The sequence below is a fragment of the Heteronotia binoei genome, chromosome 16, assembly GCF_032191835.1.
Source record: "Heteronotia binoei isolate CCM8104 ecotype False Entrance Well chromosome 16, APGP_CSIRO_Hbin_v1, whole genome shotgun sequence".
In the NCBI taxonomy this organism is placed as follows: Eukaryota; Metazoa; Chordata; class Lepidosauria; order Squamata; family Gekkonidae; genus Heteronotia; species Heteronotia binoei.
In genome coordinates this window covers 9,121,792-9,147,120 of record NC_083238.1, presented here as the reverse complement: position 1 = coordinate 9,147,120, position 25,329 = coordinate 9,121,792, and the positions used below count along the sequence as shown (strand labels likewise).

The 25,329-nt window shown below is 40.6% G+C and overlaps 1 protein-coding gene across 1 annotated transcript in view; it reads right to left on the bottom strand.

Annotated features, from left to right (window-relative positions):
• The window catches only part of ARHGAP15 (Rho GTPase activating protein 15), an 884,620-nt gene that overhangs the window by 767,734 nt on the left and 91,557 nt on the right, over nucleotides 1–25,329 (bottom strand). Inside the window, 2 exon segments of the mRNA XM_060257451.1 lie at nucleotides 15,480–15,538; nucleotides 24,302–24,376. Of these exon segments, the coding sequence (XP_060113434.1) occupies nucleotides 15,480–15,538; nucleotides 24,302–24,376 (134 nt within the window).

Here is a 25,329-nt window from a genome sequence, read left to right as displayed (position 1 = left end):
GTGGAGATCATTGTGCTCTGAGGATATCGCTGGTTTTTGACATCTTTTGGAGAGAAGATTGAATGAAAATAAAATGCCAAGCCTCAGCAAAAATATTATTAACACAGCAAGCCAAAACAGTCATGCGGTTTATATATATATATACACATGCACACACACACCTTTCAGGGTTCCTTTGTGTTTCATAACACCCCCTAGCATTTGCTGGCCTGCTATGTTTTGCTTAGAGTCCACATGTGCTTCATCAGATTTGTGCCTTTTCTCATCTACGGTGGAGAGTTATTACATAGGCACAAAGTTAAAAATCATTTCCCCACCATATAAATTTAACATTAAGCTTGCGTTTTAAAATGAAAATCCAAAACAGTGAAGCAAAACTTAAAATTTACCAGACAGTGGTTTCAGGCGTCTCTTGGTTTCCAACAGGGATAAGGGAGGAGGGAAATTTTCCTTTTTTTCATCTTTGTCAGGGGCATGCTGGCCTAATGAAAAAAAAATAGCTTTTTCAAATTGTTTTTTTTTTAAAGGAAAAAGCCCTTAAATTCATTCACCTGCCACCCCCACACACAAAGGCAAATCAATTATTTACCACATGGTATTTTTGAACGTATCATTTTCCACCATTCTTCACAGCCCTGTGGTCTCTTCTGGCCTGCATATTAAAATGCCAAAAATATGAAAAATCATGCAGTCACCTTATTTTTAAATTATCCCCCACCACACACCCCTCTTATAAAAACAACAACAAACTGATTTTAAAACTGAGAGGAATGCAAAATATACCTCTTTTTTTGAAGACTTCTCTTCTGCCATATTTGTTCTTTTTAACCCCTAAGATTTACAAAAAATATTGAAAAAGACAGATCACAAATAAACCTTTTTACAGCATTAAATTATTATCCCCATTTATGAAGCTTAAAACAAACACCTCAAGGTAAAAAAAGTCTCCCTTTAGTGCCTCTTTGTAAACTAGAAAAGGATGTGCCTGGCCCCTTAATCTAATCAAGAAAAACTGAAACAGCCCATACTACTCCCCCCCATTCATTTTAAGCCAAAGGAAAGAAATCTGCCTGTTTTTTAAAAGCATATTGTAAAATATATATAAAAAACCTCTGCCATTCAAAAGAGCCGCCATTAAATGTAGTTAAATATCTTTGTAGTTTGCAAAGGTCTGTTGAATTAAAAAACAGGAGTAGATCCCCTCTTTCTTCTCATTAAACATTAAACATCTGATTTACAGGCAGTAAAAGGGTTCAAACAGACAAAATTTACAAGCAGTATTAATTTCTAATCACTTAGGAAAAATAGTAGCACATGGCTTACCTGCAGCCTCAAGGTAAAGATGTCTTCTGACATCCAGTAACTCCGTTACTCTGCATAATGTGTGAAGTGACCCTAAAACCTTTTTTTCTGGAGGTAAGGTTTAATTCAAACATTCAGTAACTTATGTAGTACAGTACTCTTGCCTTATCTTTATTCAGATTTAACTGCCCATAAGCCATACATCAAGAGTAGTCTTGCGCAGCCATATTGCCTCATGTTTAAATGGCAGGAGGGCTGCTTGTGTAAAACCATCTCCCTACACAGATCCACGCCACATGTGACAAAATTCGTGTCAATCTTCATCTGTCGAATTGCAAATGTCTGGGCCTGGAATTCAGATTGCATGCTTTACTACTTGGGTTGCTGTTAATCATTATCTAATAATAAAGTGGCTGGCTCATGTGTGGTAAGTTCAGGCTACACACCGATAAGCCCCCCAGTGAAGGTCAGTATGTGGGGGAGCATTGGGTCTGCAGTGGGAAAGGGGAGGCAAGAGACTTACACTCTGTTGGCCAAAATCTTTCTGCCTCACCTAGATCCAAACCAAAGAAAACAATTTTTAAAAAAAAGATGAACAGAATTAAGAGCAAACCAAAAACATACACGTGAGCATTGAGACCAAGCTAATTGAGCCAATTATATTTTAAAAGCACCTTTAAATAATTTAGCCTTGCGGTGGTACCAGAAAACCATCAAAAGAAGGGCTTCTCACAAGAAGGCCATTCCATAATACTGGCATTATCACAGAAAAAACCCCAGCCCAGGAAGCTGTAGGCCAAACTTGCCTGCAAGTCAGAACAAGCAGAAGGTCTGCCTTGGCAAAGTACAACTATCTCTGGGGAGTATAAAGGCAGTTTTTCAGATATGAGATATCAACGTAAGAACATAAGAAGAGCCATGCTGGCTCAGACCAAAGGCCCATCTAGTCCAGCATTCTGCTCACACAGTATCCATCTAGCTGCCTCTAGGAAGTCCCCAAACAGGAAAGACTGCAACAGCAGTAAAAGGAAAGTATCCTACCTGTGGTTCCAGCAACTGATACAAAGATGCATACTGCCTGTGATACAGGAGGGAGAAGATCATCATCAATAGCCACATAGCCCCGTCCTACATGAATTTGTCCATTCCACTTTTAAAGCCTTCCAATATGGCCATCACAACAATATCCTGTGGCAACGAGTTCCACAACTTAACAATTCAATGGGTGAATTCAGAGAGTCAGGTTGCAGTGGCAGCACCTCACACCTGGATAAGCCATCTGAGTTTGTGCCACCCCACTTTGATCAGATGGCAGGTACCCAGCCAGCACCAAAGCAGCACAGGCCCATGGTTGTCCATTCACAGTGCAAATGCTCCACAACTATGGACCCATGCGGGATATGTTTTTTAAAAGTCCCACTGTGCATGTGCACAAGGGGATGAGTGCTCCTTGGAGTGGGGTTGGATGGGAAAAAAGGACTCGCTGGAAACGGATTTAAGTGATCACGCCACTCATGCATTCCCATGGTGCGCTTGGGCAATCAGATGCTGGAAACCCACTATGGAAGTGCTTCCCTATTTAATCCATTTGGGAGTTGTCATAGCATGAGGAAAGGATGAGTGGAGCATGGGGGCCAGATGTGTGTGTGTGTGTGTGGGGGGTATGTCAGAACAAATTGCTCATGTGATTACATCCATTGTGTGAAGTACTTAGTTTTATCCAGGGGTGGTCAAATTGTGACATGTGTCTCTTTCACACATATTGTGTGGCTCATGAAACCCCCACCTGCCATTGGCTGACTTGGATAATGCATTTAAAGTTAAAGTTGATTTCTTTTCACCTCTCCCTCCCCCATCTATCTTCCTTCCTTCCTTCCTTCCTTCCTTCCTTCCTTCCTTCCTTCCTTCCTTCCTTCCTTCCTTCCTTCCTTCCTTCCTTCCTTCCTTCCTTCCTTCCTTCCTTCCTTCCTTCCTTCCTTCCTTCCTTCCTTCCTTCCTTCCTTCCTGTCTTGCAGTTCTCAAACATATGACAGTCATGTCTTGTGGCTCTCAAACATCTGATGTTTATTCTATGTGGCTCTTATGTTAAGCAAGTTTGGTCACCCCTGCTTTTATCTGTCCTAAATTTTAGTATCAGTGATGACTCACTGGAGAAGGGGCTGTGGCTCAACAATGGAGCTTGGCATGCAGAAGGTCCTAAGTTCAATCTTTGGCATCTTTAATTAAAAGCACCAGGCTGTAGGTGATGTGACTTCTGTCTGAGACTCTTGAGAGCTGTTGCCAGTTGGAGAAGAGGGGAAAAGGCTTCTTCCTGCCCACTCTTTCCATACCATACATAATTTTAATCTCCTCTTACTTGCCTTTTTTCTAGGCTAAACAACCCTAAGTGTTTTATCTGATTCTCACAGGGCAGCTGCTCTAGCCCCCTGATCATTTCAGTTGCTTTTTTCTGCACCTTTCGAAGCTCTACAATATCCTTTCTTAGGTGGGGTAACCAGAAGCATATAATATATTCCAAGTATTGTCTCACCATAGATTTTGCAGCGTGATAGCAATATGAATATAAGGGGTGTATATGGGCAGGATGATAATGGCAATTTTATCCTCTATTCCTGTTCTAATTATGTCTAGCATGGAATTTGCCATTTTCACAGTGGCCACACACTGAGTTGACATTTTCATCCAGCTATTCACTACCATCCCAAAGTTCCTTTCTTGGTTTGATGTTGCCACCACAGATCCCATCAGTGTAAATGTGAAGCTGGGATTATTTGCCCCAGTATGCATTGCTTTACACACTTGCTCACATTGAATCTCATTTGCCATTTGAATGCCATTTCCCCAATCTAAAGAGATGCTTTTGGAGCTATTCACAGTTCATTTTTGTCTAAACCACTCTAAATAATTTGGTGTCATCTGCAAACTTGATAACCCCACTACTCACTCCAAGTCATTTATGAACAAGTGAGAAAGCAGTGGACCCATACAATAATCAATCAGAAATATTACAACTATTGTGTAATAAAGTTGGGAGTAAAAGACACATAGCATAAATCCAGATATTATTATTATTTAGTTTATTTCTGTTCCGCCCCTTCCCTCTTTTGGGGGGCTCAGAGCAGAGTACAACAATTTAAATTAAAATCACAATAAAATCAAGATAAAAAGCAAATTCAACATTCAGTAAGTGCAGTAAGTTAGTTCAGCAAGGTGATATGAGCAAGATGGTATAGCTCCACAATACAGTGATGCAGTGGGCCATAGAGACTTAGGGGGAGGCCAACCGATCTAATAGATGGATGCCTGCTGCCTCATCCAAAGACCTGGTGGAACAGCTTCGTTTTACAGGCCCTACAAAAGGACAGTAGGCCAGGTAGGGCCCGGATCGCTATTGAGAGCTGATTCCACCAGGTCGAGGCCAGGGCCAAGAAAGTCCTGGCCCTGATAGAGGCAAGACGGGCATCTCTTGGGCCGGGAACTATCAGAAGATCCTGGGAGGCCGAACGAAGCAACCTCCGGGGTGTATATGGAAGGAGACGGTCCCGTAGGTATGTTGGTCCCAGGCTGCGTAAGGCTTTAAAAGTCAAAACTAACCTTGAAACAGATCGGTACTCTAAAGGCAGCCAGTGCAGGTCACGGAGCACTGGCCGTATGCTCACCCGTATAGGTGATGCAGTCAGCAGGCGAGCTGCCGCATTCTGCACCTGCTGCAGTTTCTGGATCAGTTTCAAGGGCAAGCCAGCATAGAGCGAGTTACAGTAATCCAGCCTGGAAGTGACCCTTGCATGGATCACTGCAGCCAAATCTTGGGAGGATAGGTATCTGCCACAGGTGGAAGAAGGCACACCACGCAGCTGTTGTGATACGGACCTCCATGGAAAGGGAGGCATCCAGAATCACTCCCAGACTCTTCACCTGCCGGGCGGGAACCAAAGTGGCCCCATTCAGGTCTGGGAGCTGGATGCATGAACCCACCCTCCCTTGATTCAGGTACAGGTTAAATCCTTAGTTGGATTTAACTTCAGTTGACTTTGCTGTAGCCATCCAGCCATGGCTCCTAACGCCTTTGACAGCTGTTCAGGGGTGGAAGACGGTCTGCCATCCATCAACAGATAGAGTTGGGTGTCATCAGAATACTGGTGAAAACCCAACCAAAAACCTTGGGCAATCTGGGCAAGGGGGCGCATATAGATGTTAAATAATGTAGGTGAGAGAATAGCTCCCTGCGGCACTCCACATATAAGTGGGTACCACAGGGAAGCTGCTCGCCAAGCATCACCCTTTGTCCCTGTCCCCGGAGGAAAGAGGAAAACCATTATTTCCTGTCCACCATTTAAACACTTAATAAAGGTACAATTTATAGAATTTATATATAAAAAATTCTTACATGGGAAGATGTAAATAATATTCAGAAAAAAGTTAGCCACGCATAAGGCCAAATTAGTTTATTACTACAGTAGTGTGGTAGCCCTTGATAATATAATCTTCAGGGCTCCAATTTAGGAGCATATGCAAATTCATACCACCATAGCCACTGATCTTGGGATAGGTAGCAAAACCAAGGTACCACGAAGAAACTCTATGGTGATATGCTGCCAACCAAGGTATGGACGGTGGCTCAGTGGTAGAGCATCTGCTTGGTAAGCAGAAGATCCCAGGTTCAATCCCCGGCATCTCCAACTAAAAAGGGTCCAGGCAAATAGATGTGAAAAACCTCAGCTTGAGACCCTGGAGAGCCACTGCCAGTCTGAGTAGACAATACTGACTTTGATGGACCGAGAGTCTGATTCAGTATAAGGCAGCTTCGTGTGTAACATGGAACAGGATCATAGATACAAAATAAACACAAATAGGAAAGAACTGAAGCACCCTCATATGTTGAGTAGAGGCTGTGGATTCTGCTTTGTATGCAGAAGATCCCAGGTTCAATCCCTTGCATCTCCAGTTAATAGGACCAGGCAGTAAATGATGTGAAAGACTCTACCTGAGATCCTGGAGAGCTACTACCAGTGTGTGTAGCAAATAGTGACCCTGATTCTGTATAGGGCAGCTTCACATGTGTGTTCATAAATGTGAACAAAAAATGAGTAGATTCTAAGAGCCTTAGTAAGGCAAAAGCTAATGTTACTAGAAGTGACAGGGTAATATTGAACGATGCGGTTTTGCCTTCATTTTGTGAACAGTCTTCTAAAAATGCCCCAAAGTAGACAGGATTAAACAAATGTCCAGATACTGAATTTAACCACTGGCCAGATTTCCAAAAGTGCCAGTACCCTGCCTATTTCCCTAAACGATGTCATGCAATCTTCCAGAAAACCAAGGAAGAGCACACTTGTTTTATTTTACCCTTGGCTGCTACAGCAAAGGTTGACTGAAGCATTTATGAGCTGATACTGGTTTCTGAGCTTACTGACTAACAGAACAAAGCTCCTGATGTTTAATGATTCGCTATAGTTAGGTAAACCACATGGCTTTTAGTGGTTGCCAAATGAATGCTTTTTAGTCCCTATATTCAAATTTCAACTTGTATATGTGATTTTAACATCAGACTGTACCTTTATTTCTCTGCTTGTCTGAAGAAGCAGATATGCAAAGTCTTTTTAAAAGTAAATGTTTGAAAAAAAAAACATTAATTGCCAGGAAGAAGGCATTCAATACATTATTCCACGCAGATGGTCTTTAAATATTTTTAATGTACAAATACAAGTGTAGAATATTTTAAAATACAAATGCAGTCAGGACTTCTGTACCTCGAGGAAAATCAGTTCAGCAACAGCTAACCCTATTTCGGCCGCATGAGCTAATTTGTGAAGAACATTTAATCGCCAATATGGAGAGAAGGAATCGGAAGCAGATTAAGTACATTTCAAGAAAGTGAATCATTCTGGACTTCCCCCGGTATTTCTAAAGAGAGATGGCAACAATAACACAGTAGGAGAAACGAGAAAGCTACATCGATGTAATGCAAAGAGATGCATGAAGTGTACCAATCAGATGTATAGTCTCTGTAAGCAACACTTTCAATGTAAATTTTAAAACGCTGGACAACTTTGCTAGGTAAAATGTGGCATCACAGGAATGGTTATTTTGTAACTTGACGGCAAAGAATTTATGCGGCAATCATACTGCGGCCATTGTATTTGCATTCTGGCAAATGGACACCTGATGGCAGCACACTATAAGACCAACTCAGTTTGCATTGCTGTACGTTCCTCAAAGCAGTAGGCATTTGAAGTCTGAAGGGACAATTCCAAGTTTATCCAAACAATAAAAAATATCTCAGTCTTCCAATTGTAATAATAAGAGCAGGACTTCTTTCCCTGAAGTGGTCATTGATGGATGCATTTTTGCCCTAAAGAAGAAGAAGAAGATATTGGATTTATATCCCGCCCTCCACTCCAAAGAGTCTCAGAGCGGCTCACAATCTCCTTTCCCTTCCTCCCCCACAACAGACACCCTGTGAAGTAGATGAAGATATTGGATTTATATCCCACCCTCCACTCCGAAGAGTCTCAGAGCGACTCACAATCTACTTTACCTTCCTCCCCCACAACAGACACCCTGGAGAGGCTGGAGAGGGCTCTCACAGCAGCTGCCCTTTCAAGGACAACCTCTGCCAGAGCTCTGGCTGACCCAAGGCCATTCCAGCAGCTGCAAGTGGAGGAGTGGGGAATCAAATCCGGTTCTCCCAGATAAGAGTCCGCACACTTAACCACTACACCAAACTGGCTAAACATTTGGGCATGCAACAAAAGCATAATAACAAAAGCAGGGTTTGTCACATTTTGCAGAAATGCCACAATGTAACACAACTCTTCATAACAGTTATTTTACACTGATGCTACCAGTCTTTGTACTTACTGGGTGCTCTGGGTTTCCTAGCTTGCAATCTTGATTTTATCTAGCTGACAGGGATAGTGACAGATTCCCAAGTGAGGCTTCTGCCCGTAAATTAACAAAGTTACACTCAAAATTAACAGAGTGGCTGACAAAGGACATACAGTGAAATTAAACTATAAATGCAGTTATAACCTATTCTATAGCTACAATAAGCCCCATGGCACAGAGTGGTAAAGCTGCAGTACTGCAGTCAAAGCTCTACTCACAAGTTCGATCCCAGCAGAAGCTGGGTTCAGGTAGCCAGCTCAAGGTTGACTCAGCCTTCCAAAGTCGGTAAAATGAGTACTCAGCTTGACCGAGGAAGGCAATGGCAAACCACCCCGTAAAAAAAAAGTCTGCCGTGAAAACATCACACGCAACGCCACCCCAGAGTTGGAAAGGACTAGTGCTTGCACAGGGGACTACCTTTACCTTTTTACCTTTATAACTACAATGTATTTGAAGTGTGCATGGACATGAAAGCTTATACCTTGAATAAAACTTCGTTGGTCTTAAAGGTGCCACTGGACTTGAATTTTGTTACATTGATGTTGACCATATCTCTGTTTAACCCCTTCATCCAGCACCTTTCTGCAGCAGTATTTGGTCATCCACAACCTTTGCCTGTTTCTTAGCTCACTCTCTTCCACACACCCTTTGATAGCCAGCCTTCAACTGTCAAACTTCAGCTGTTACTTAAGCCTATATACTGGAAGGTTCAGTTGCTCCTGTCTGTCCATTGACAAGTTGCTGGTTTTTTTGGGAAGGGGACAATAGTTTCACAGCTCACTAAGTAAACTTATAACGCTTTATAAATGCATGATTTCATCACGCCAGTCTCATTTCTTCATCAAATAGGATGAAACACTGTAGTTAGGATCTCTGAGCATCTCTGTTAGTTCACACTATTTGTCACACAGCATTCTCCAATATCACCAAGCATCACAGATATTAAAGAGAGAGAGAGAGAGAGAGAGGTCTTTCCCAATCAAGTCTCTCACTATGTCAACAGATTGCTCACTAAAAATTATAGTCTGCATGCTCTAAATAAAAGAGCCCCATGGGGCAGAGTGGAAAAGCTGCAGTACTGCAGTCCTAAGCTCTGCTCACAACCTGAGTTCGATCCTGGCAGAAGGTGGGTTCAGGTAGCCGACTTGAGGTTGACTCAGTCTTCCATCCTTCCAAGGTTGATAAAATGAGTACCCAGCTTGCTGGGGGGAAAGTGTAGATGACTGGGAAAGGCAATGGCAAACCACCTTGTAAAAGGTCTGCAGTGAAAACATTGTGAAAGCAACATCACCCCAGAATCAGAAACAACTGGTGCTTGCAACTATAAGTAAAGGTTTCCATCTACCTTTGGATCTAGTCTCTCTCCAACTTTTTATGTCTTTTAAAACAACCACTCTTACCCAAAGAAATCCTAAACAAAAAAGTAGTGGTGGTACCAATCTAAACTAGGTCAAAAGCCAACTGAAGACCAATGATCGGAGAAAATCAATAGGTAAAATGTGTCCTACATCAAAGAATCTGTGAGAATAGGTGAAAAAAGAGGTGGGACACTCCTGTGAGGAGACTGTTCCACCACCTCCAACTGTGAATTCCTGAATTAGTGCAACTAGGGGGAAACATAAATATATGAATCCACCAATAGAGTGATGGATCTTCAGTTGTCTCTAGATTCTTCTAATCCATCCCCCTGAATCCTCAGATGCACTTTTCACACACAGAAATCACTAATTACAAATGACATTTCCAGCTTCTGTTTGAAAAGCAATGATTTCCCTTCCTCTTAAATTAGGATCGAGGCAGAATGATCCATGTGTTTGCCATGCCTAAAGCTGAGGGAAGAAGTGGCATAAGAACTGCAGCTCACTCATATAGTGCTTAAAAAAACACAGCATGGTGCCCTTAACATTGAAAGTGTTGCAAGTTCACTTTTTTCAGAAAAGGATTTTGTTTAGCCTTTGCTTTATACACACTGCATACACCCACGTTTCACCCACTAAATTGATCTTAAGATGAATAAGATTTAGGATCAGAGATAAGAAATGGTTTTACAATCAGGTAATTTTCCCACTGAAGTTTCTTCCTTTAAAAAGTAGTAGGGTATCAATATACAGTATGTCACAGATGTGAGTACACCCCCTCACATTTTGTAAATATTTAAGTATATCTTTTCATGTGATAACACTGAAGAAATGACACTTGGCTACAATGTAAAGTAGTGAGTTTACAGCTTGTATAACAGTGTAAATGTGCTGTCCCCTCAAAATTACGCAGCACACAGCCATTAATGTCTAAACTGCTGGCAACAAAAGTGAGTACACCCCTAAGTGATAATGTCCAAATGGGGCCCAAGTAGCCATTTTCCCTCCCTGGTGTCATGTGACTCATTAGTGGTACAAGGTATCAGGTGTGAAGGGGGAGCAGGTTATCGCTCTCACTCCCTCATACTGGTCACTGGAAGTTCCACATGGCACCTCATGGCAATGAACTCTCTGAGGATCTGAAAAAACGAATTGTTGCTCTATATGAAGATGGCCTAGGATTTAAGAAGATTGCCAAGACCTTGAAACTGAGCTGCAGCACGGTGGCCAAGATCATACAGCGGTTTAACAGGACAGGTTCCACTCAGAACAGGCCTTGCCATGGTCGACCAAAGAAGTTGAGTGCCCATGCTCAGCGTCATATCCAGAGGTTGGCTTTGGGAAAGAGATGTATGAGTGCTGCCAGCATTGCTACAGAGGTTGAAGGGGTGAGGGGTCAACCTGTCAGTGCTCAGACCATATGCCGCATGCTGCATCCAATTGGTCTGCAGGGCTGTCGTCCCAGAAGGAAGCCTCTTCTAAAGATGATGCACAAGAAAGCCCGCAAACAGTTTGCAGACAAGCAGACTAAGAACATGGATTTCTGGAACCATGTCCTGTGGTCTGATGAGACCAAGATAAACGTATTTGGTTCAGATGGTGTCAAGCACGTGTGGCGGCAACCAGGTGAAGAGTACAAAGACAAGTGTGTCTTGCCTACAGTCAAGCATGGTGGTGGGAATGTCATGGTCTGGGGCTGCATGAGTGCTGCCGGCACTGTCAGGCCATGCTTCATTGAAGTTAATGATGCTCTATGACTATGCTTATTTTATGTCTACTAATATAATTACTGAATAAAATATCATGCTACTAATACTGTGCCCTGCAAGAGAAGGAGGAGGGGTGGGAAGGAAGGTGCCAAGACTCCAAAGACCCGTAGAGGCCTTTGAAGTGCAGAGCGCCAAGCTCGCCTCCCCGGTGCCTTCCTAGCGGAGCAAGGACACCACCAGGGGGGAGAGTGCATCCATCACCGGTACAAGATAAGCAGGCGTGTGAAAGTATTGCTTGTACGGACAACTGTAGTTTTATTATGAGAAGTAGTTTAAAGCCCTAGTCTTTGATGTATATTCATAAATACCAATGGCTCAAGCTATCTGTTATCAGTTTCAATGAATCCATGTAGAGAGTAACATTGTTGTAATCAATAAATGAAACTTAGTTTTGAACAAAGACAAGTTTGATCATTTTGAAACTTCAATGAACCCTTTGCTGACTGGAGAGCTACAGTTCATTGAGGGAACCATGAATGCCAACATGTACTGTGACATACTGAAGCAGAGCATGATCCCATCCCTTCGGAGACTGGGCCGCAAGGCAGTATTCCAACGTGATAATGACCCCAAACACACCTCCAAAACGACCACTGCCTTGCTAAAGAAGCTGAGGGTGGAGAGTTTCCTGTTCCGGCTTCAGCTCAGCAAGTCGGGGGGGATCACTGCTCTTGCGAACTCCCCGAATTGAGCAGATTGAGTGGGTCTGGGAAGCCCAGATACCCGAGGGGAGCCCTGGAGGGGGAGCCCTGACAGCATGGGAAACGACATTCCCAGGGATTTCGTTGGTGGGCAAAGCCTGGTTCTTTGTCTATCCTGAAGCCCCACTGCGACAATTGCCATTTTGTACGGCACTAGCTGTGTCTACCAGTAACAACATACTTTCTTCTAATCATTTTTCTACTTCATCTAACGAACTATACCTTGCAAGTAAGTTCACACTGGAATGTAACCTATCAACTAAAGTCCTATTATAAAACCAAATTTGGCTGTTCAAAAGAGGGGGAGGAGGCTAAAAGACCCCCCCCCCCCACAAGAGAGGCTTCTAAAATTAAAAGAACAAGCTAACTATTGACTTTATTTCAAGTAAAAGGAATTGGACTGAGTATATAGTTGTGGATAGATCTGGTTTAAAATTAAATAAGTGACAATTGGACTACCAGCATACTATACAAAGCTTGATCAAAGGTGGAATGTGACTTTATATGAGAAAAGCTGGATTTCTGGATTTTCAACCTGGCACTCTGAACTTATTTTCTGATTTCTACTATCATACTGATTATAACAGCAGGAAAGACATGAATAATTCAAAAGATTTTATGGCTACTATATTCTCCATAAGGCAGGGACTTGGTATTTTAACAGAATTGGTAAAGGAACAGATGGGAAAATTCCTGGAGAATTGTAAAGAAATGGAAAATATGGAAAATATACAAGAACAGAGATATCAAAGAGCATAAAATCTGCCTGAGAAGTGGGCAAAAGTGAAACAACAATTCCCTGAGATTGCCTTGCCTGATTTTAAAATGAATGCAGTTTATGCACTTATGCAGGAGAAACTAAACCTACAGTTCACTGAGACAAAAAGGGGGGGGATAACATCGATTCGGCTCCAAAGCTTTTTATAAAAATGCTCAGCAATGAAAGGAAAAAATCAGTCGACTCAATTAAAATGTACAGCCTCAGAGCAAGTCCAACAGCAAGGATTATGACTTGGAAGGCTTTCAGGAAGAAGAGAATATAAACTCTTACTATACAGTGGCTTGACATGAGCATAATATTATGGATCTGACATAACATCTTAGAATGGATATTCTGATTTTCTGATTTTCGAACTAGGGGATCTTCATTTTTATTCAAACTATAAGAAGAGATTATAGGCACAATATTATGGGACTTAATTTTGAATCCCCCCCCCCTTTTTTTGAGGGATTCTTCAAACCTAAAGCAGGATTATTTGTTTTTTTTATTTTTCAAATTGAAAGGGAAGCTTGTTTTGGTTTGGTGTGATTTTCTGCAAAGCTCAAAATCATAATGAAGTTTAACAATCTAAAAAAGAGGGGTTTCAATGACTCTAACAACTTGTAAAACTTTTGAAAATTTAAATATACGTTAATGTAAGGCTAAAAAGTTAATCTGTTTAATTGGAATTTGGACTATTGTAGCTAGAATTACATACACACATACATATATATAAGGAAAATGTGTACATACCTTTAATATTTTTGCTTTTTCTTGAATGGTTGGTGAGGTGGTCCCTTTGTTCATTCCCATGCATGGAGATGTCTGCCAATGAATCAATCCACTAAGAGCTTTTTCCTTTGCTTTTCAGGGAAGTAAATGAGTTCACTTTGATGGGAGTGAGATGAATCTTCCCTATAGATCAAGGTTCCCCTTTCTGTTTAGTGTGAAGCTGTGGGAGGAATTGGGAATGACTAGTGCCTTCTGAGACGAGGGCTGCTGTAAAAACAGCATTCCAGGGGTTTGTGGGTTTTTTCTTCTCCTCCCTTGCTTACCTTTGCTCTTTTCTTTTTGAAAACATCTGCTAATAAGACATGAGTATCATAACTGTACCCATCTAACTCAGAAGCCCTTCATGGTTAATGAGAAGCTTGTTTTATTTTTGTTTAGCCTTGAGATTCCTTTGTAAATTAGACAGAGATGCAGCTGCTGTTGTTACATATTGAAACCTCTTGGTTAATAAGCTAGTACTGAAGACCAGAATTTGAACCTTTCTTTCTCTTCTTTTTCTTCTTCCTTCTGTTGCTTTATGTCGATTAAAGATACATAGATTTGGTTTTGTATGATCACAGATATGATAGATAAGAATCTGGAATCTGCCACTAAATAGTTGGTAAAACAGGAGAATTTTACAGTAATATCAAAAGATCATAAAATATTTGTAGACTTTAAAGGTAATATCTATGTATTAATTTTGAGTACTTGCAGGTATAATTAATTATACTTCTTTTGTTCTTCTTGATGTAGTAATAACTGTAATCTATTCTTTTATTTTCTGTATCCTATCCCTGATCATTTCCCCAATTCCCTAATTTTTCTTGTTAAATTTAATAAAACTTGTTATACAATAAGAAGCTGAGGGTAAAGGTGATGGACTGGCCAAGCATGTCTCTAGACCTAAACTCTATTGAGCATCTGTGGGGCATCCTGAAATGGAAGGTGGAGGTGCGCAAGGTCTCTAACATCCACCAGCTATGTGACATCATCATGGAGGAGTGGAAGAGGACTCCAGTGGCAACCTGTGAAGCTCTGGTGAACTCTATGCCCAAGAGGGTTAAGGCAGTGCTGAGAAATAATGATGGCCACACAAAATATTGACACTTTGGGCCCCATTTGGACATTATCACTTAGGGGTGTACTCACTTTTGTTGCCAGCAGTTTAGACATTAATGACTGTGTGTTGCATAATTTTGAGGGGACAGCACATTTACACTGTTATACAAGCTGTAGACTCACTACTTTACATTGTAGCCAAGTGTCATTTCTTCAGTGTTGTCACATGAAAAGATATACTTAAATATTTACAAAATGTGAGGGGTTGTATTCACTTCTGTGACATACTATATATATATATTGATACCCTACTACTACCTATATATATAGGTAATCCCCTGTGCAAGCACCAGTCATTTCCAACTCTGGGTTTGGTTTCACAACATTTTCATGGCAGACTTTTTACAGGGTGGTTTGCCATTGCCTTCCCCAGTCATCTACACTTTGCCCCCAGCAAAGCTGGGTACTCATTTTACCAACCTCGGGAGGATGGAAGACTGAGTCAACCTCGAGCCGGCTACCTGAACCCAGCTTCCACTGGGATCGAACTCAGGTCGTGAGCAGAGCTTAGGACTGTAGTACTGCAGCTTTACCACTCTACGCCACGGGGTTCTTGCTCTATCTATCTATCTATCTATCTATCTATCTATCTATCTATCTATCTATCTATCTATCTATCTATCTATCTATCTATCTATCATCTATCTATCTATCTATCTATCTATCTATCTATCTATCTATCTATCTATCTATCTACACATGTACTTACCAAATTGAAATCTTTCTTACATAACAAAATATATAAAACAGCAGATTAACTGTTTGTCATTTCTCCTTCCATTTTCTATAAAGTCAAAGAATCAGCTACCTTAAATTTTTGCCTTCATCTGCAATTTTAGCTTTTTGAAGATATCCTTCTTTGATGACCTGCAATAAAGAACAAATCTGTGGTTGATTTATACTCCCAGATTTTCTTTTAAATTGACATAGGTACTGGGCCAAACCAAGCATACATAATAGTTTCAGAATATATTCAAAAACAGCAGCTAACTTTAGTGAGGTCAAGGCTGCAAGTTGTTTTGCAGTATCAGACTGGTGTCAAGACGTGGAACTTTAAATAAAGACGGATCATAATGTTTCAAAAATTAATCCATTTATTGAGAACAAACAGTCAGCAGAAAGGCAGATTGAGTTTGATACTGGTCCAAGGCTGGGGCCAGCTTTTTCTACATTTCAAAAGTGGGAAACAATACAGCCCTCTTCACACCCCCGGAGACAGCAGGGTCTTCCCAGGGCCTTATCTCTTTCTCAGAGAACGGGACCTTGAAGATGTTGACTTCAAAACCGCAGATGGCTTCGTGGCTGGATGTGAGATTTTACTCCTTGTGGTTACAATATGCTTGGGGAAAAAGCACTTGCTACATTTCTCAGGGTTAGTGAAGCAGGGGTCATATCAAGGCACATCATGGCGTTAGTCATGTCAAGCATTTCTATTCTACAATTCAATTCCAGTAAGTTACACGTCTGACAACTGGATCCAAAGCCTGATAAATTAATTATTAGAAAATGGGAACGTTTCATGAATATGATGATGAAAGGCTTTGCAGCAAACACCTGGCAAGGAGGTCAGGAAAAACTGTAATTGCCCAGAAACCTGTTTCACATGCTCTTACTATTAGACAGAGCTGGAATGGGGTTGTGTTAGCCTATAGTGGTGTTTGGAGCTTTGTATAATGCTGAGAAAAGGGAGCATTCAAAGGACTCATTCAAAGAAAACAGAAGCCTAGCTTCTCTGATCTAAGGTTCATTGTAAGCAACCATGTAATAAACTAGCAACAAATACCATACTTATTCAAAAGGAAGACAACCCTGAATGTAAAATAACCCCCTTTAAATTGTGAATCCACACACAAAAAATCATTACTGAACATAACTGTAACCTTTATGCAAATGTAAGATGACCACTCTTTTTTTTTATGGCATACCTGTACAGGGGAGGGGGGAGAAAACCTCGTCTTGCATCCGAGTAAACATTGCATAACTCCTTCCTTAGTTCTTTGACTTTCATCCCGAAGTGGCATACTAACTAGACACAGCCATTGTTATAGCTCCCTCTGTTGGTCAGGATAACTATCTTATCTAACAAGAAGTAGCACCCAGGGGCATCAAAGCCGTAGCTGCATTAATAGCAAGCATTCTAGCAGCACAGGTGTTGAACTCATTCGTTATGAGGGCCGGATCGGACATAAATGAGACCTTGTCGGGCCGGGCCACGCGTGTCATAAAATGTAGTGCCAGGTAGCAGAGATATAAACTTTATAAAGGAAACAGATAAACACAATTGAAGGTGTTTTTTTCTTTTTTAAAAAAACAACAACAATGACTTAAAACATGCTTTAAAAAATTAGCACTTGTTGGTCTTGTTTATTTATTTATTTAGGCAATTTATAGTCCGCCCTTTCCCAAAAATGGGCTCAGGGCAAATGACAACGTTCTTAAAAGTGCTTTCTTTCTATCTCTCCCATGGGATCCAGGGAACTGGGCAAAGGAAGCTCTGGCTCTTTCCTTCCTTCAAACCACTAAGTATAATCCAAACTAGGTTTACTGTGTATCTTAAACAGAAACAACTGCTGCATCATTCAGTAAGAAAGACTAAGCTGAGTCAGATCTTCTATTAAATCATTTTCCAGCAAGCAGTAATTCAAATTCTTGTTATTTACAGTCACTAGGAATGTTCCTGTTCAATTCTCCATGTTGTGTTCTTGTACGCAATACCATCTACTACTCACTACTGCCAAAGCAAAGATAATGGAACTAGTGTGTCACCTACTAGATCAGCTGAGCTCAGAACCGAGGCCTACAAATGTGTCATCTGTATGATTGATTGTCATTCACCAGAAACTCAATAAACTTGATTTTTTGCTGTCTAGAGTCAGAAAAAACAACAGTTATCAAACACTTGCCAGGCCAAAATGCTTGGCTGGTGGGCTAAGCTCACCTTCACCAGTAGATCCACAAGTCACTTAAACTGGTTTAGAAAATCAGAGGTTTTACAAAGCTTAAAAGGCAGTATTTCAATTAAAATATGCAATTACCAGTCAATAACAGATCTGTATATTGTATGCTTTCCAAAATGCTAAGCAGTAGCATACAAACATGTGGCTGTGTCAGTGCTGTGTCTTGCAACCGTATTTTCATAGATAAGACTTTGGAATACAATAAGCAACTGTAACCTATTTAATTCAAAAAGCAGTATCAAATAAATATCTTTTTAAAAAAACTGAGAGAGTTCACAACTATGACCGAATGATCCCACCCTGTGACACTTGCATTTATAAAAATAACAATAAACAAACTTCAGTTAGTGTTCCAAACCATATGTCTGTTGTATCTGAGCAGACCAAGGACCTCGTTTTTCTGACTTCTGTCCAGCCAGTCTCTTGAAGATGCATCAGCTTGCTGCTCCGCTCTCTGTTGGGATGTCCTCTGTCCTTTACAGGATTCTCTGGCAACCAGGAAATTTTAAAATGTAGTTTTATAGAAAAAGGAGTGCTTCTGAGGTCAGAGTGCTTCCCCCTGCAGCTTCAGGCCCCCCGCTCCCTCAGGGAAAATAAACGTAACATCCATTTCAAAAAGTCCCAATAAAAATCAAATACAGACTAACAGCCAATTAATATAAACATACTCCTCCCTTTTAGTAATCAGTATAAGAAATTATTATTCCTATAAATTATAATATTAACATTTAGTTTTATAGAAAAGGAGTGCTTCTGAGGTCAGAGTGCTTCCCCCTGCGGCTTCAGGCCTTTCTAATCTCTCAGGGAAAACTGTGCCCTTTTTCCCTTATAAGGAATACTTCAATGCTTTAACTCTCCTTAGTGGACTCAAGAGCTACACAACTACATATACTACTCTGATAATCATCCATCAAATATGTTTCAAAAATTTGGAACACTCTTAACACTGCATAGGATTGACACTTATTCTGTTGAAATCCGTGGGGCCGTTATTTCACTGCTGATTACAGAAGGCAAAACTTGTATGGCCAAAATGACTATTTCTCAGAATCAGGCTGTTGCTCCATCTAGCAGTTGCAAGGATATGCTTACATAAATCACTCAGCTTTCCCCATCCCATGGCACCAAGGTTATAGCAAACATCTGGCCTTTTCCTCTTCTCACTCTATACCTTACATATGCCTACTGTTCTTGCCAGAATTATGTACAAGGAAGTTATTTCCCCCCTGGCTAAAATCAGAGTTGGAAGAGGCTTCTGTTTACCATCCAAGCTTCAGATTGTTTCTCTGAACTAGATCCCAATTTGGTCACTTTTTCTAGCCTAAACAATTCATTCCAATCATAACAGGCAACAACCAAATTGGGGCCCTGGTGTCTGGTGCAGATGCAACGGTTGCAGCCTCTTTAACACTGTTGAGATGAGCAGATCTTAAGAATGATCCCGTCTGCCATCTCTCCCTTTTAGCACGTCTTGTAAATTTAAAATATAATGATTGGATCAGACCACAGATAGCATTATGAATTGCACTGGTATTTGTCTGTTAAAATCCCCTTCCAGAAAAAAATCCAAGTTTTCCTCTGATTTCTTACAAAAGGTGTTCCCTTTCCCATACCTTTCCAGCTGAGGAACATATTGAACAACATAACTTGAACAACACTGAGTATGAAAGCAAAGCAAACAAATTCAAGGACTCTCTCAGAAAGGAAAACAGATTCATGTCACTCACTCAAAAAGGAAGGTCATAGATTTATACCCCATCCTTCTTTCTGAATCAGCATCTCAGAGTGGCTTACAATCTCCTTTTCTTCTTCCCTCACAACAGACACCCTGTGGGATAGGTGGGGCTGAGAGCTCTCACAGAAGCTGCCCTTTCAATGACAACTCCTATGAGAGCTTTGGCTGACCCAAGGCCATTCCAGCAGCTGCAAGTGGAGGAGTGGGGAATCAAACCTGGTTCTCCCAGATAAGAGTCCATGTCCACACACTTAACCACTACACCAAACTGGCTCTCATATTCATGAAGCTATGTTGGTCTGGAACGACAGAACAACGTTTGAATCCAGTGACACCTTTAAGATCAACAAAATTTAATTCTGAGAATAAACTATCATATACATGCTTTATATTTTCTCAGGGCTTTTTTTGTACTGGCTCAATGTACCTATTACTCTAATACCCCCTTAAGCATTAAAACTAAAAAACCTCACCCCAGTGAATTTGAGCACATTCCACTAAGATCTAAAACTGTTTCTCGAATGACTGCCCCATGCCCCAACATGAAATGATATTAAGAAGAGAACAAATATATTTTCATTTATTGATTTGAAATATGTATATCCTGTTTCTTTGCTGAGAGGCACCTTAACAGCATCCTAGAAGCAAAGCGCATGCACTTGTGTGGTGGCTGGATTGGAAGGTCACATGCCTTAAACTTGTTTCTGTAATAATATTATTTTCAATGGCATACTAAAATAAACAAATTAAATAGTATTTGCATACGGAATCCATTTTGTTAATCTGCACCACATTTTCCTTATCCAATATAGAAAACAAGTTAACTTCTAGTTACACACTTAGAAATTATATTTAAGTGTTCCTTCCAGTTTTAACTCATAGACAATATAAATAATAAAGACCACACTAGAAATGAAAGGCCTGTTAGCCAGCAGCCCAACTTCAAGAATGTGCTCAGTCACATTGGGCTAAATAACCATTTTGCCATCTGACCACTAGGTGGCAACAAACCTGACAGATTCAGAATAAATCTACTCCCCAAAGAAAACTGCTTAAGAGATCACTAGCTGCAGTGGAATAAACTTTCTTTGCATGGCCTCAGCTCAGTCAAAGCAGATTAACAGATTCATCCTGCCTTAAAAAACCTTCATTTTAAAAGGACAATCCTAAGAACACTTTCCTGAGAGTAAGCCCTAAGAAAATAGGACTGCTGAGTAGACTTGCTTTGAATTGTTTCCTGTGTGACTTTCACTACCTACATATTAGTGCTCTTTCCTATTTAGCTTCTATTTAGCCTAGCTTGCCTGGGGAATTATAGATGTTTGTATGCAAATGCTAGAAGTGTTCGAAGTAAAATTGGTGAATTGGAATGTTTAGTGTTGGGAGAAAACATAGGCATTGTGGGAATTTCAGAAACTTGGTGGAATGAGGAGAATCAGTGGGACACGGTGATTCCTGGATATAAGTTATATCGAAAGGATAGGGAGGGAAGGGTTGGAGGTGGGGTGGCTCTGTATGTCAGAGAGGATATACAATCCAGTAAGACTGAGGTCAGAGAATTAGATTCCCTTTTAGAAATGCTTTGGGTTGAAATAGAGGGCCCAAAAGGAAATTTAACTATGGGAGTTTGTTATCGCCCACCAAATCAAAAGAGAGAGGACGATTATAATATGATGGAAGGCTTAAAGATAGTGGCTAAACGTAAAAACTGTGTCGTAATAGGTGATTTTAACTACCCACAGATTGATTGGGTCAATATGTGTTCTGGCAGAGAGAAAGAGATTGAGTTTCTTGATGCTCTCAATGACTGTGCTATGGAGCAGATGGTCTCAGAACCTACCAGGGGTGGGGCGATCCTGGATTTAGTCCTAAGTAATGCCCAAGACTTGGTGAGAGATGTAAAAGTGATTGCGCCACTTGGGAGCAGTGACCATAATGTTATTGATTTCACCGTTTGTATAAATAGGGAATTGCCTAAAAAGACCACCACAACCACGTTTAACTTTAAAAGGGGTAAATACACTGAGATGAGGAGGCATGTGAGGAGGAAACGGAAAGGAAAGGTAAATACGGTCAAAACCCTTGGGGAAGCTTGGAGACTATTTAAAACTATAATCATAGAAGCTCAGATAAAATACATACCACAAGTTAGGAAAGGCACAAACAGGCATAAGAAAAGGCCTGCATGGCTAACAAACAAAGTAATGGAAGCTGTAAAAGGTAAGAAGGACTCCTTTAAGCGGTGGAAAACCAGTACAAGTGAGATTAGTAAAAGGGAACACAGGCTGTGGCAAATCAAATGCAAGACTGTGATCAGGCAGGCAAAAAGGGACTATGAGGAGCATATTGCAAAAAACATAAAGACCAACAATAAAAATTTCTTCAAATATATTAGAAGTAGAAACCAGCCAGGGAGGCAGTGGGGCCCTTGGATGACCATGGGGTAAAAGGATTACTGCAGGAGGATAGGGAAATGGCTGAGAAGCTGAATGAATTTTTTGCCTCCGTCTTCACTGTGGAAGACGAAAACTTTTTGCCCGACCCAGAACCACTAATTTTGGAAGGGGTGTTGAAAGACCTGAGTCAGATTGAGGTGACAAAAGAGGAGGTCCTACAACTGATAGACAAATTAAAAATTAATAAGTCACCGGGTCCAGATGGCATACATCCGAGAGTTCTGAAAGAACTCAAAATTGAACTTGTGGATCTTCTAACAAAAATCTGTAATCTTTCATTGAAATCTGCCTCCGTTCCTGAGGACTGGAAGGTAGCAAATGTCACCCCCATCTTTAAAAAGGGTTCCAGAGGAGATCCGGGAAATTACAGGCCTGTCAGTCTGACTTCAATACCGGGAAAGTTGGTAGAAACCATTATCAAGGACAGAATGAGTAGGCACATTGATGAACACAGGTTATTGAGGAAGACTCAGCATGGGTTCTGTAAGGGAAGATCTTGCCTCACAAACCTGTTACATTTCTTTGAGGGGGTGAACAAACATGTGGACAAAGGAGACCCGATAGATATTGTTTACCTTGACTTCCAGAAAGCTTTTGATAAAGTTCCTCATCAAAGAAAGCTTGAGAGTCATGGAGTAAAAGGACAGGTCCTCTTGTGGATCAAAAACTGGCTGAGTAATAGGAAGCAGAGAGTGAGTATAAATGGGCAGTCTTCGCAGTGGAGGATGGTAAGCAGTGGGGTGCCGCAGGGCTCGGTACTGGGTCCCATGCTCTTTAACTTGTTCATAAATGATTTAAAGTTGGGAGTGAGCAATGAAGTGGCCAAGTTTGTTGATGACACTAAATTGTTCAGGGTGGTGAGAACCAGAGAGGATTGTGAGGAACTCCAAAGGGATCTGTTGAGGCTGGGTGAGTGGGCGTCAACGTGGCAGATGAGGTTCAATGTGGCCAAGTACAAAGTAATGCACATTGGGGCCAAGAATCCCAGCTACCAATACAAGTTGATGGGGTGTGAACTGGCAGAGACTGACCAAGAGAGAGATCTTGGGGTCGTGGTAGATAACTCACTGAAAATGTCAAGACAGTGTGCGTTTGCAATAAAAAAGGCCAAGGCCATGCTGGGAATTATTAGGAAGGGAATTGAAAACAAATCAGCCAGTATCATAATGCCCCTGTATAAATCGATGGTGCGGTCTCATTTGGAGTACTGTGTGCAGTTCTGGTCACCGCACCTCAAAAAGGATATTATAGCATTGGAGAAAGTTCAGAAAAGGGCAACTAGAATGATTAAAGGGCTGGAATACTTTCCCTATGAAGAAAGGTTGAAACGCTTGGGACTCTTTAGCTTGGAGAAATGTCGACTGCGGGGTGACATGATAGAGGTTTACAAGATAATGCATGGGATGGAGAAAGTAGAGAAAGAAGTACTTTTCTCCCTTTCTTACAATACAAGAACTCGTGGGCATTCAATGAAATTGCTGAGCAGCCAGGTTAAAACGGATAAAAGGAAGTACTTCTTCACCCAAAGGGTGATTGGCATGTGGAATTCACTGCCATAGGAGGTGGTGGCAGCCACAAGCATAGCCACCTTCAAGAGGGGTTTAGATAAAAATATGGAGCAGAGGTCCATCAGTGGCTATTAGCCACAGTGTATATATAAAATTTTTTGCCACTGTGTGACACAGAGTGTTGGACTGGATGGGCCATTGGCCTGATCCAACATGGCTTCTCTTATGTTCTGTCTTAAATATTTCAGTATGAGAGTTACCAGCCTGCAGGTGGAACCTAGAATTCTAGCTGAATTACAACTGATCTGCATACTATAGAGATTAGTTCCCCAAGAGCAAATAGTGACTCTCTATGGGATCAAATGCCTACCAAGGTCCCTTCCCAAACTCTGCCCTTCCCCAAACTTCTCTCCCAAATTTGCAGGAATTTCTCATGCCAGAGGGGGCAACCCTATTCAGTACCTTTTATCTCAGTCTGCAGATTTCCTATAAGAAGGCGCAATACAAGCAACAAAGGAAACACAAAGTCCAATTTATTTCTTTATTCCAAACACTATAATTATGTTTCCTTCTTATTGAGTGGCAAACTATTCAAAAAGGGTTTACACCTGGCATTTTTTCCTAACTGTATTTATTTTGCTAACTTCAGCTACTCATTTTGGGCAAAGCAATGTCATCTCCTAATAAATATCTATTAGTATTGCTGGAATGTCATCCTTAATTCTCTTGACTTAATGGGTAATTGAAATTCTATATCATTCGCTACAATGGCTTGTAGCTTCCACAATTATTATTTTCATTGTTTAACCAACCTTCTCCCAAATCTTTAGTCCTTTATTTTACCCTATTAATATATTGAGGCATCTGCAGCCATAAGTACTTATTCTTCAAAAATCATGCATTACATTTTGATTAACAAAATCTAAAATAAAGTTAAATCAATAAATCATAAATTCTGTAATACAATTGCTTACCGTTTGCTCCAGTGGGCTAACGATCTCAGGGACTGTTAAATTATGTAGGGAATTATTTCTTCTATGACGGGATATCTGAAAATACATTCATTCCAAAATCAGAATCTGCTTGTATTCAAATCAAATAATGTCAAACATGGAAGAGCAGTTTAAAATAACTTTATGCAGTGCATACAGTTTGCACTGCATTAAGTGCTAAAAATGTGCATGCTAATGACATTGAAACACCATAATTAATTAGCTCTTAATATTTATACAATATTGTAGAACATTCAATGCAATTCGCACATATTCGCTCATAAGCAGTTCTTCCAACAGCCCTGTACAGCTGGTCCGTAGTGTTAGAATTGTATTCTTTCTAGTAAAAGTTTTATGTTTAAGGGAACCCTGGAAATTTGAAGTCTTCTTTTTTTCAAAACGAGCAACATTTTCCAAAACATTCTTCATTCCTTCCTAATATTGGCAATTCAGCTCTAAATGATATGCTACATTTAACACTATTCTGAGGTCCTATGGATACAGATTATTTTTCCTACAACTATTACATGGTCTGAAATAGTCATAAAATAGTGATTCATTGTAGCAACAACCAAATCATCTGACATTAACAGTATTAGTTATTGGGAAGGTATGAATGATGGGATCTTAAATATGACATTTAAATAAAGGTAGCCTTAACCTATGCAGTCTCTATCCCCTCCTCCACCTTACAGACTAAATCAAAGTAACTTGTGAATGAAATAAGTTCAGCACCCATGAAGGAAGCAGGGAAAGAAGTGCAATTTTTATTTATTCCCAGGGATGGGGGAATAAAATGGTTCAGAAATGAAGACAGAAACTAAACGCATTACAGTCTTGCCGGGCTCATTCATTTGTAAGGCTTGTTTGTTTGTTTTCAATTTTTATCTCACCCTCCCTACATGTGGGCTCAGGTCCCATGAGAATATCACGACAATAAACAATATTAAGCTCAGCAATATGGATAAAAATTCAGGGAGTTAAAATTTAAAATTTAGTACCAGAAAACC